This window comes from Ovis aries, chromosome 25 (assembly GCF_016772045.2).
Source record: "Ovis aries strain OAR_USU_Benz2616 breed Rambouillet chromosome 25, ARS-UI_Ramb_v3.0, whole genome shotgun sequence".
NCBI lineage: Eukaryota > Metazoa > Chordata > Mammalia > Artiodactyla > Bovidae > Ovis > Ovis aries.
In genome coordinates, this window is record NC_056078.1 from 26,582,962 (window position 1) to 26,595,863 (window position 12,902).

General features: G+C 53.5%; 1 protein-coding gene and 1 long non-coding RNA gene across 3 annotated transcripts in view; one reads left to right on the forward strand and one right to left on the reverse strand.

The window, feature by feature from the left end:
- Nucleotides 1-5,216: 5,216 nt before the first annotated feature.
- The window catches only part of UNC5B (unc-5 netrin receptor B), a 91,106-nt gene continuing 83,420 nt past the window's right edge, over nucleotides 5,217-12,902 (forward strand). For both annotated transcript variants that reach the window (XM_027962422.3, XM_027962423.3), the window contains exon 1: nucleotides 5,217-5,758. In XM_027962422.3, the coding sequence (XP_027818223.1) occupies nucleotides 5,680-5,758 (79 nt within the window). In that variant the 5' untranslated portion in view covers nucleotides 5,217-5,679. The remainder of the gene's footprint in view (nucleotides 5,759-12,902) is intronic.
- LOC121817992 (uncharacterized) lies at nucleotides 7,892-11,201 on the reverse strand. Its single transcript, XR_006058104.2, has 3 exons — nucleotides 10,943-11,201; nucleotides 10,693-10,764; nucleotides 7,892-10,151 (listed from the first exon to the last, which is right to left on the reverse strand). It is a non-coding gene; the product is annotated as an uncharacterized LOC121817992 (long non-coding RNA).

Below are 12,902 nucleotides of genomic sequence, written 5' to 3' on the forward strand. Positions count from 1 at the left end.
TTTTGAGAAGGCAATAGTGGAGAAAATTGTGCAAGACAGAGCCAGGATTTGACTCCGAATCTGTCTGACCCTAAAGCTTTTGTGAATGACTGCTTACACTGCTTGAACTCCAGGGAGAAGGCCCTCTCCTAGAGGTAAGAGAAAAGATGTATGGAGTTGGGGAGGAGGTGGAGGGTTATCACAGTATTTAGTAGAGAGGTTAGGAGCCCAGTCTTGATGACTCAGGCCACATAGTGTGTGTTAGTCGCTCAGTCGTGTCTGACTCTTTGCAACCCCATGGACTGTAGCCCACCAGGCTCCTCTGTCCATGGGATTCTCCAGGCAAGAATACTGGAGTGGGTTGCCATTTCTCCAGGGGATCTTCCTGACGCAGGAATTGAACCCAGATCTCCTGCATTGTAGGCAGATTCATTACCATTTGAACTACAGGGAAGTCCTGTATCGTGTGTGATTGCATTTATATGAAATTCCCAGAACAGGAAAATCCATAGAGACAGAAAGTCTGGTTGCCAGAAAGTCTGGTTGACTGGTTGCCAGGGGCAGGGGAAAGGGAGGGGGAGCGTAGGGAGTGACTGCTTAATGGTATGTGGTTTCTTTTTGGGGTGATGAAATGGTGGTGATCGCTGCACAACAATGTGAAGATACTAAAAGATACTACATTGTAGGCTTTAAATAGTTAAAATTGTAAATGTTATGTTACCTTGATTAAAAAAATATAGTGCAAGCTTGAGATCCAGTCTGTCTGGATTTGAATCTCCAGGGTCCCGTTTACTAGCTGTCTGCTACCTCGGGCAAATTACCTCTCTGTGCCTCATTTCCCTCATCCGGTAAACGAGGTAGTAACAGTCCCTAGCTCATAAGGGTGTTGTCAGCAGGATTCAGGCGTTTGGAGTCCATCCCGGCCTTGAAGGGTCAGGGGAGGGATTATGAACTCATCCCCAAGACTTCCCACCTAAAATTTTGCAAACAGAGTGGTCTGAGAGCCGCCTGCCCAGACAACCTGGAGTGGAAACCCACTCTTGGGCGGCCCCAGGGTGAAAGCCAGAGCGCATCACCATTCCAGACCCACCGCTTTAGGAAGCAAGCCGAAGCAGCCACGGAGGAGGTATGAGCTGCAGCGCGCCGCCTAGTGGCGCCCTGGAGCACAGCGGTACCGGCCGCCTGGGGAAGCCGCCAACCAAAGCCACTAGCCACGCCTGCAGGGAACCCCGGACAGCTGCTCCTTATTATAAAATAGGTGGCGTGTATTCAGCCAGATTAGGGGCTTTCTGCATATTCTTTTTAATCCCACGAGCTAGTTATTGTTCCCATTTTACAACTGATGGAACTGATGCTTCGAAAGGCTCAGCAGCCAACCCCAGTTCTCCCAGCAGGTAAGAAGAGCAGCCCCGTGTCTGCTCAGATTCAGATTCCAGAACTGTCTCTGATGCTCTCTCCTGATTTGGGATAAATGAGGGTAACCCAAGGAAGCACTACAGACCCCACTAAGGGTCAAAGCTAGCTCTGAGACTGATTTCAAAGCAACTGCATTGCACAAAGTCTGCCTCACCTCCAACCTCAGGCCCTGTAGAACTCCCTAGGAAATGGAGGGGAGGTGGGAGGCTCCTTCCAGGGCTCATCTGGCAAAGCTGTAGGCCCTTTAACCAGTAACCCTTCCCCAGCCTCACTGATGCGTCCACTCAACCAATATTTATGTATGCTCATATAGGTGCCGGACAGTCTGAGGTGCTGGATATATCATGGTGAGCAAGAAAAGGGGGCCCTGGCCTCCAAGCCTCTTTTATTTATTTATTTATTGGTCATGCATGTGGGATTTTATTTCCCCGGCCAGGGGTCCAACCCAGGCCCCATGCATTGAAAGCATAGAGTCTTAACCACTGGACCACCAGGGAAGTCCCTCACCCTCTTTCTTAACTCACAGCAAGACCTCTTCACTGTGAGTCTGACGGCACTGGGTTTGGGAACACCCTGGTGTTAATCCAGATATTCCAATGTGTCATCCCAGGGCCAGGACCTTGCCCATTCTTCACCCATTCTGGGGAAAGGTGTGAGCTCAGGGTAGTGTGATTCCCTCTGAAGTCCTTTTGCTGCCCCCCAGTTGAGGGCTGGCACTTGAAGATGCCCAGGCTGGGGGACAGCCACACCCCCAGTGGTTATGTAACTGCAGGTGTCTGGGAAAGGGACATTCTCCCAGACACTGGAATGGCAGGGGAGCGGGTGCAGAGGAGTTATGGAGGAATCCCAATGTGCTAAGTCTCCTACCCCGATGCAGGAGTCCTGGAGGCAAAGAAGGGTCCCGGACCTCCAGTGGGCATATTTCCAGGATCAGGGGAAATGGGATGAGGATCAGCAGAATAAGAGGAATGGACTGCTCTCCTTTTGCTTGCCCAACCCCCATCCCCGAGACCCCTTCTCTCCAGTTAGAAATTAAAGTCATGAAATCTGACACCAGGTCTAGAAGGGCCTGCCTGGTGCAATTACTATCTAAACAGCAAAGTCCTGTGCACTGGAACTTTTTTGAAAAATGTCCAATATCATATTGGTCTTCTGGTTAAGAGAGAGAGCATGCCTGTCCTGTGGTCCTTGCCTGCCAAGGCTCTACTAAGGTCCCCGCTGAGTTATCTAGCAAAATGCACTTGACCTTGTGCCTGTGCCAGGGGTTGACAGTCAGATGCTGGGCCTCAGTACATGTACCTATATGTGTTGCCCTGTGAAAGTTAAGTACCTAAATATCTATTTGTCTTTAGTGTCATCTGCCTAAGGATGTATTCGTTCTTTTGGATTTGCATGCCTGTGTGTGTGTCCGTGACAAGGTGTATGTGTGTACTTTTTAAAATCCTATGTTTTAAGTATGTGGGCCTCTGTGCAGGTGGCTGCCTTTGTGATGTTTCTGGGTCATGTTTGCTTGTGTGTGTATCTTTGTAGGTGTGCCTATAACTGTCTAGGGGTGGGTGTGTGTGCGTGTGCTTGTACTTCTGTTGTTAGGCGGGGCTGGCTGGGTGTGAGGAGCTATTGACTCCCTCACCTACTGCCCTTGCCTGGGCCAAGCTAAAAATAACCTATCTGTCTTTGCACATGGGGGCCTTTCTTAGTTGGCCTAAGTTCTTCCCAGGGAGTCCTACTCCCCTATATCCACCCTCCTGATCCTGGCTGCCGGGCCAGGAGGGGCCGGGGAGGTGAACTGATCTACAGACCCTCTTCCCTACATGTTCCAGACCCAAGCTGTGGAGGCAAGTTTGTATGGACGGGAGTCCTGGGCAGTCCTGCCCTTCTCTGTTCTCTGGCGAAACAGTTGAGGCAGGCCCTTGTTTCTTCTCTAACTGCCTGCACCCAAAAAAATCCCTTTCCAACCTGTAGTTCTGGCCTCCAAGTTCTTTCGCTGCCAATCTAGGAATCGATCCTGGGAGCACTGACCATATTCCAGTCTACTCTCTACTGGCCTGGCTGGACCTCCCTCTGCCTTCCTTTCCCCCTTCTTGAAGCAGCCATTGCCTCTGTATTGGAGGAGTGATTCCAGGTCCCAGCTCTGGAAAAACCCCAAGTAGTGAACAGACCAGGACTGGAGGAAGGGGCATTCCTGCTGGCTGCCAGTCCTTTCTCACCCACCAGCCCCAGAAGAGGCAGGAGGGTGGAGGATCCCCGGCTCAGCATTTCTTTCCAGTCCTGTCTCTCTTGCACTTTGATTCATCCACTCATTCACTCAAAGCTGTGTGATCTTAGGCAAATGCCTTCATGTCTCTGTGCCTCCATTTCTTCACAGGTAAAATGAGATTACAAATGGTACTTACCTCCCAGACTTGTGAGGATTAACTGAAGTGATGCATATAAAGAGCTTAACCTGGTGCCTGGCACATACAAGGACCTTGGCGGCATTACCTGATCCACCCCTTCTAATGTCACTGGGTTTCAATCCCAAGATACTGCCTAACCCTCAAACTCCACCTGGCCCCTCATGTTCTTTGGCTCACTCTTGGGTGGTCAGGATTTTCCACCAGGAATCAGCTTGACTGAGAGGAGAGATCTTGGAAAGAAAGATTGAGAGATTATTGACATTTGTACTGCAGTTTCTGTACGTTGGCCTGGGAGGCACGCTGCACTGCATGTAGGGTCTTAGCTCCCCATACCAGGGATTGAACCCATGTACCCTGCTGTGGAAGCACAGAGTCCTAACCACTGAACTGCCAGGTGGAAATTCCCTCCGCACGTATTTTAAAAATTCAGTTCTGCAGTGCCTTGCCATCTCAGTGTGTCCGACTCCTGGCGACCCCGTGGACTGTAGCCCACCAGGCTCCTCTGTCCATGGGATTCTCCAGGCAAGAATACTGGAGTGGGTTGTCATGCCCTCCTCCAGGGGATCTTCCTGACCAAGGGATCAAACCCGTGTCTCTTTTGTTTCCTGCCTTGGCAAGCGGGTTCTTTACCACTAGCACTACCTGGGAAGCCCTACAGTTCTACACCCTCTTATTAAAATTGTTATTATCATTTTTCTCCATTTTGGAGATGATGAAGTATCAGAATGGTTAAGTAACTTGTTCAAGGTCACACAGCAGGCAAGGGGCAGAGCCCAGATTTACACCAAGCCAAAAATGGCTCCCCGTGCCTCACTGTCAATTGGGATGGGGGTAACATCCTCGGCCCGGGTGCTACAGGAGGGTCAGCCGGGTCTGGTCAAACAGTTCTGCCCAGGGTCATGCCAACAAGTAGGGCTAACCAGGATGAACCAGATCCACAGTCAAATTCACAGAGCTGCAAGTTCCAACTTAACCCGGGACTTGAGGGCTTGAGATTTTTCTCATTTCAGGAGCGTCTTCTGGGAAAGAACCCCCACCGCCACCCCCTTCCCATGTAGAAGACATAGATTTTACACAGTACAGACCACGGAGCCAAAAACGACGGAGTCCTGAGTTTAATCAGAGGAGAAAGCTGACACAGCCAAGCCAAATGGAAGAGCAAAAATACATTTCCTTAGTTTCTGGGAAGGAAAACTGGGCAGACTCCGCTTCCAGTTTCGATCCAGAGGCCGAGTTTTCCAATGCTCCGGGCCCAGCGTCTCTCGAGGACCTCCCTGAAGAGCCCCCAGCTTCGCTGAGGCCGCGCCCAAGAGGCCGTCGGCCACCCCCTCGAAAGGCCCCCCGCCGGCTCCGCCCCTGCCCACCCAAGGCTCCGCCCCGCCCCGCCCCGGCTGTGCTTGGTCCTCCGCAGCTCAAAGACTCACTAGGGAGAGCGAGCGGCAGCGCTCGGCGTTGTGGCAGGAGGCTGGGGCCGGCGAAGACGCCGGAGCCGCGGGGAGCAACTGGGCGCAGGGAGGCGCTGACTGGGGTTCGGACCGCGCGGCTTCAGCCGCTGCGAGCGCCGCTGAGCGCTCTAACCTTCAGTCGTGCAACTTCGTAGCCAGGACGTGAGAACCCGGAGAGCGCTCGAGTGTCGGAGCCGGAGTGCAGAGAGGGGCGCGCCGGAGCCTGACCGGAGAGCGGACGCCAGGCACCCGTCGCGCTCCGAGCGCCCGGCAGCCCTCCGCGAAGCGTGGCTGCCTCTGCCCCAACGGAGGGCACGAGCTGGCGCGACCGGGCGCCGGGGAGGACGGCGAGGAGGAGGCGGCGGCGGCGGAGACGGCGGCGGCGAGGCTGGGGCCAGGGAGAGAGCCCCGGGGGAGAGGCGCCCGAGCCGGGCCGAGGGAGCATGTGGGCCCGGAGCGGAGCGCGGGGCGCGCTGCTGCTGGCGCTGCTGCTCTGCTGGGACCTGAGGCTGAGCCAAGCAGGTAGGGAGCGATCGGGCATGGGGGAGTGGGGCAAGGGAACCCTGGCGCCTCACTCTGCCCCGAAGTTGAGGTGGTCCATCGCTCTGTTAGTGCGCGCAGTTAGTGCTCTGTTAGTGGGTGCAAGGGCGCCCAAGTTCGAAGGTAGATTTCTCTGCCCCACCAAAGTGGGCGATTGGTGCAGCCATCTCGCGGGGGGTGCGCAGGCCCTCCAGCTCCTGCCTGGAAGGGAGGGGTCACTTCTTTTCCCTGGAATAGTATCCGATTCGGGGTCTGCGCCTCCTGGAGGACCGGCCTCCAGGGGACCCCTGGTTCCGCGCGTGCTTGGCAGCGGCTCATAAAAAAAAAACGAACACACACAGTCGCTGCACAGGCCAGGTGTGCGCTCGCTCCCAGTTCGCTGGCAACTTCCTAGTCCAGGTCCCGGCTCGCCCAAGCTCCTAGCGCGGCACCGACCGGAATCCGCAGACTAGAAGGAGGGAGCGAGAAACCTGGGGAGCACGGGAAGCGCTGGTCCGCTCCACCAGCCGAATGAGACCAGCTTGCAGGGGGTTGGTTACCGATGAGAATAGGGCTGAGTCTTGCACGTACAGTTTTCCCCGAGATCTTGGGATTCGCGGGTCTAGAAGATTTTTTTTTTTCTCTGTGTGTTGGTGGTTGACGGGAGGAGTACGTAGCGATCTGCCTAATTTCTTTTTAAATTAATCACTGACATTCTCCCCAGATGGGGGGTCGACTGGGTGCGCTTGCCAGACTCCTACTCTGGACCCACCAAGGTGCCTTAAGGGAGTCGTTGGGCTACTAAAAATTAAAGCCTCTATTCCGCCTCTTCCGCGGTGGATGTGTACACGTCTCGCTGGTCTGTAGCTGGGTCCGGCGCGGCTGACTGGGGAGCAGGGTGGACGCATGGGAGCCATCCACCTCTCTCGCCCTCTTTCCGGAACCGAAGCACCGGGCTTTCGAGGTAGGGTGGGGAAGGGCCGCATCCTGCAGAGTCCTCTGAGTTGCTGCTGAGAATGGGGCAGGAAAATTGGTGCATAAAGTGGACAGATGACGCATCCGCCCGCCCCCCACCACCACCACCAACCTTCCGCTGAGGTGTTGACGTCCGCCGCCCTCCTGTCCGGCCCCCCTCCCCCGGCGACCTTCCCACCCCCGCCCCCCCCCCCCAACTTGCAGTCAGAGATTCTTCACTCTGGAATTAATGATTCCCACGGCCCAAGCCCAAGTGAGGACTTGGTTTTAGCACATCCCGCCCCTCTCCTTTTTTCCCCTAGCCCTATGTTGTAAAGTTACGACATAATCATTTGATCCACGTTAATTATGATTTGGGCAGACTCTGGTATTTAAAGCAGTGTTTTGAAGTTGGAAGGTAATGATGGGGGAGGGGGCAGGCTGCTGAATGACCAACTTTGTTTTAAAGAGTACAGTTGGATGTGGGAGGTGCTGGGCTGGGGTGTTGGTTTCTGATTTTGGGGTGTTTGAGGGGACGTGATTGAAGGGTTGGGTGAAGTCTCTGTAAATGGCACACGGGCAGGACTGGGTCTTGGGAAGCTGTCTTTGACCAGCAGGGCAAGGATATAAGGAATAAATACCGAGATTACTGAGGGTGAGGGGCTGGGTAGGCAGGAGAAAGACAAGACTGATTGGCCTGGAGTTCTCCAGAGCTGCAGAGTAGGCTCCCTTGGGAGGCTGGGGGTGGTCCGCCTTGCCTGCTTAACAAAGCATCCGGCCTCCACCTTCCCCCAAAGAAACCCCAGGCCCAGGGCTTTGATGGATTTGGGCACAATCGGTGCCCAGCCAGAAATGGCCTATAATACTGGGCTTTGATTTCTCACTAGCAGAGTAGAACTGGCGTTGGAATTGTGCTCATTACTTAGCACAGCAGGGGTTGCCTGCCCACCAGCCTGGAGAGGGGCCAGCCAGTGGGATCAGCCTGCTGCCTTCCCTTTGCCCTTAGAAGCCTGCCTTTAAGACAGAGAACATGCCCCTTCCTCCTACACAGCCCTTGTACTCTAATGTACAGAGCAACTTTCAGAATATTCATTAGGTCTTCCCAGCGTCCCCTGTGAGCTCCATTGCACAGATGGGGGAAAAAAGGCCAAGATGTTGCCTTTCCTCAAATCTTACCTTCACTTGACCACAGATTGCAGATTTGTATCCAAGGCTCCTGTTAATAGCCAGGCTGATTCAGTCCACTTTGAATTCGTGCTTATGGTCCCATCCATGGTCTTTCTTGGGAGACTGGGCAGGCACCTCTCTGTCCTTTCCCCTACTCCTATTCCCAGTGGATCTGGAAATGAGTTCCCTTTACAGCGCTGAGAATTTTTTTTTAAGCCATAAAATTTGATGGTGGAGAAATCAAACCCAGAACCATAAGCCCCAGACTCTTAGAAGGAGATGTCAGCAAGTGACTGGCCGGAGAGGACACTTTAAAAGCTGAGGTTAACCCTGAGAATCTCCGGCCACCTATCCCTCAGCCTTTCCTTGGCCTCTGGCTAGGATGGTTGAGAAGGAACCACGGTGTCATGATAACGCTTCTTTTTAAGGTGCAGTTAAAATCAGAGTTTTCCTAGTGTTCTTGCTGTGTGTGTGTGTGTGTGTGTGTGTGTGTGTGTGTGTGTTGGTAGTGGCCTGTCCTTGTCTTCCTGTTCAGCTCAGTCGTGTCTGACTCTTTGCGACCCCATGAATCGCAGCACACCAGGCCTCCCTGTCCATCACCAGCTCCCGGAGTTCACCCAAACTCATGTCCATCAAGTCGGTGATGCCATCCAGCCATCTCATCCTCTGTCATCTCCTCCTCCTGCCTCTAATCCCTCCCAGCATCAGGGTCTTTTCCAATGAGTCAACTCTTCGAATGAAGTGGCCAAAGTACTGGAGTTTCGGCTTTAGTATCATTCCTTCCAAAGAACACCCAGGACTGTTCTCCTTTAGAATGGACTGGTTGGATCTCCTTGCAGTCCAAGGGACTCTCAAGAATCTTCTCCAACAGCACAGTACACTATACTAAATGCCAAGTTCACTTAAACAAATGGAAAATCAAGAGTGTCTTCTTTTTCTCATTAAAGTGAGAGTACCACTGCAGGGGAGGAATTCTGTATGTAATTTCTCTCCCCACCCCACAAGCTGGGAATTCCATAGGACAAATTAATTCCCCTCTCTTCCAATCCACTTATTTAACTGCTGAAGCTTTGGGACAGGCCCTGACCTGCCCAGGACTACACTTGGACTCAGGAAGAGATCTGAGATTTGCACTCAGGCCTCATAAACCTCATTCTTGTCAGGGCTCCTTTATTCCACTTGGGCTGCAGACTGTCCGCGTGGGTCTGGGACTGAGATTTTGAAATCAAGGCCTGGCTAAGGCAAGCAGCTAAAGATGGAGTCGGTTTGGTAACTGAGTTGGACTGGGACTTGCAGGGGCAAGATTTGCAGGGAGCATGGACCTGGGAGAGGGCTGGGCCAAAGGTCAAGGTGAGACCCTGAGACCAGGCAAGTGCCCAAAAGTAGCTTCATCCCTGGTCTTCCAACACTGATCCTCTCAGTAAAAGCCCCCACCTGCCCCAGTGAGATAAATCACAATCCAGGCTCCCTTGGTCTGCAGGACTACATATGAGCATTTTAAAGCTCTGTACTGATTTATATGGAGGCTTCCCTGATGGCTCAATGGTAAAGAATCTGTCTGCAATTCAGGAGCGGAGGTTCGATCCCTGGGTGGGAAAGAACCCCTGGAGAAGGAAATGGCAACTCACTCCAGTATCCTTGCCTGGAAAATCCCATGGACAGAGGAGCCTGGCAGGCTACAGTCCATGGCGTCACAAGGTGTTGGACACTCATTTGTATAGCTGGAGGCAAAATACGTTTTTACATTTTTATTTTGAAGCTTTAGGGGCTCATCTCCTGCACCCATTTTGTTGTTGAATTTTTCCTGCACTGAGGTACTGTGACCTGTTCCTGGCTGTCAGAGCAGGCTGGCAGGTCTGCCTCCCACTTCCTTACCAGCAGTATCTTCTAAGGAGGGTTTGGACTTTGGCGATGAGGCTGAAGGGGAGGTGGATCTCTTACATTCCAAGTGCTTGGTTGGTATTTCTGAATGCCCCATCCTAGAGCCTCCTCCCGGGCCCGCTGGCCAAACATATGGTCATTTGAACCTTATGGCTGGGATTAGGGTAGCAAGGAACTATCTTGGAGCCCCCTGAGGCCTGGAGGAAAGGGTTAAGGAGCAGGGGGTCATAGGTTGGGATTTAGGGGTTGCCTGTGGGGTTGGTTGTAGGGAGAAACTACTCTCAAGGCAGGGAGAGAAGGATTCAGACACTAAGACCAGGGCTGGCGCTTCTGGCCTCTTCTTCTTCCTCCTCTCCAGTTTCCTAAACAGCTTCCACAAATGGAATCGTCAAAGCTGTGAAGGCAAAATGAAACCAAACAAGTGTGTTCTGTGCTTTTCTGTTACTTTCCTTTTTTTAAAGGAAAACCTAAAATACCGTAATTAGAATAATATGAGGAAGGGCTTTGCTCCTGAAGTTGGGGATGGGGCGCCACCTCCTGCCCCACCATGGGCCTGCGCTCAGCCGGGTGCCGCTGGAGCTTAGGGAGTTTACCCCCAACCTGACCGGGTGACCGAGGGCCAGGTGAGCCCCTCCTCTGTGTTTTTTCAGAGAAGCCTGGCTTCCCTTTGGGAGTTGGGCGGGCGGCTGGATTGCGCTGGATTCGAACTCCGGCGGCCAGCACGGACCGCTCCAGTCACTGCGCCCCCTCAGGGCAGGCGAGTCCTCGCCGCGCCCTTGGCTCTCTGACCCTCCACTTCGGCGAGGCTAATGGCAGCGAAAACATTTGCTGAAGTGAAGGCATAAATCAGCCGCCTCCCCGCTCCCGCGACCCTACCCGCTTTGTTCCCTCTTTATCTTCCGAAGCCCTGGGTTGCTGGAAGCTCCCGAATTTACCCTTGCGGACAAAGCGGCCCGGTTAGCATCTCCGAGGCTGGCGCTGGCGGGGCTGATTCAGCTCGCGGGTACCTGGGGGACGCACGTATCTCGGCACCGACACCAACCGCTCCCCCTTCGCTTCCTCTCCTGCGTACTCCCTGGTCCTCCTCGGCCCCCTTACCACCGCCTCTACCCCGTTCCCTGCCGAGGAGCCGGGGCAGCCCTCGGGCCACGGCTAAGGAGTGAGCTCGCGGAGCTTCCTTCTCACCTCCCAGAACAGGCTGACCCCAGCGTCTCGCAGCTTCCCCGCCTGCTGCTGCGCGGCTCTTTTCGAGAAAGGCAGGCTGCGGTGTGAAAGTGTGCGTGGAAGAGTGGGTCGGGGTGGGGGTGAAAATGTATATGAAGGAGGTGGGCGGAGGTGGGAGTGTGCAGGGGGAGGTGAGGGTAGCTGTGGTGTTGCGTTGGGTGCTGGGTGTTGTGTGGGGGGTGAAGCGTGCAGCAGGGATAGGGGGCGTGTCTTGCGTTGTGCCTTTTACATTCGGGATGGCGGTGCGTGTGTTTGGGTTGGGGTGGGTAATGCAAGTGGGTGCAGCTGTGGTGCGTTTGTGTGTAAACAGGTGTGTGTAGCATGCGGACGGTGAGTCACCACCATACTAGGGAAGCTCCAGTGTTCTTAGGAGGTGGGAACCCAGGTGAGTGAGATTTGATCCATTTGGTCTGCATGCCAGGTTGTGGACTTGGAAGGGCAAGAAGCTCCCTCACTTGAGGGCAGCTGGAATGGATTGACCACAGCCCCTATAGCTAGCTAGACCAGGAGCTTGGGTGACTCCCCCCAGGAGGACAGGAGTCCAAGTCCTGGGGTCTCCTGCAGTCTGCTTCCTGAAAACAGTGGCAGGTCCTGTGGTTTGAAGGTCTGCTCTCTGCTCTGGGTCAGGTTCCTGCTTCAGCCCTCCAGGAGGAGTGGGGTCCTCGGGAATTTGCCAGGGAAGAAGCAAGCCGAACTCGGATGAGTGGCATCGTCCATGGAGAGCAGCATGGGCAGGCATGGCTGGGTCTGGGACTCTCCGTGGATGTAAAAGAGCATGCAGGCACATACAGACACATACGTGAGCCCTGGACTCCACTGTTCTTCGTTTCCTTGGTCACAAAGGGCTCCCCTGCCATCCTTAACTCTAGGATAAGGTGTGCTGTTGCAGACTAGAGAGACCTTTAGGAAAATCATAGTCCCCCCGATAAACTTATTGTTTAACAGTATAAACCCTCTCATAGGTAAGACCTCAGTTTGTCCTTGTAAGAACCCCACTGGGGAGGCGGGTGCCACTTAGGATGCGCACTTCAGACCTGGCTCAGAACCAGAGCAGCCCTGGCACCAGCCCGCAAGGTGGTTGCTGTGTGTGAGGGATGCTGATGTCCACTCCAAAGATTGGTAAGTGACATTCCAACAGCCTCTGTGGCAACTGAGGCCAATGACACTGCAGCTGACCTTTGAATAATGTGGGGGTCGGGGCGCTGACTCCCCAGCAGTTGAAAATATCTTTGCTACATCAGCCTCAAAAATAAAGAAATTGACAAATGACTCACCCAAGAGCAGGAAGCTGAAATGGTTTGGATAGAATCAGGACTCAAAACAGTTCTTTTGATTCCACATATTGTAATCTCTAATCAAACGTAAAGTCATCCCCAAGCTTAAACATCTATAAAATGAAAATACGGGTACCACGTTCATTGAAAAAATATCTACTTTTATGTGGACCCACACAGTTCAAGGCCTTGTTGTTCAAGGGTCAACTGTCTATTCTAGGAAGAGAGCCTTGGGGCTTCCTGGAGAGGGTGGTGTGAGCCAGACCTTGACTCTCTTTTTCGGGTCTTTCTAAGAGCATTGCTGAAGAGGAGACAAGTGGGGACAGGGGTGCCCACCTGAGATGTCCCCAAATCTTGAGAAGTTGGCCCTGCCAGCATCTGCAAGGGCCCCATCCTGTGTGGACACCAGTTCTTGGTGAGCCAGACTTCCATCCTGGCCCTCCCAGGTTCAGCTGAAGGGGTGGTGCCTCTCTCAACTACCTCTGAGTACTTGCAGCTTGGGGCTGGCACTTGAGAGGAAAAGATTTCTTATTCTTTGATTTGCTGTCTGTGGTTCTTGAAGATGGAGTGAGCCCAGAAAACACTTTTTAAGCAATGATAGGAATTACGTTGGGGATGGAGGTGTGGGAAGGTGTACTGTGTTGCCT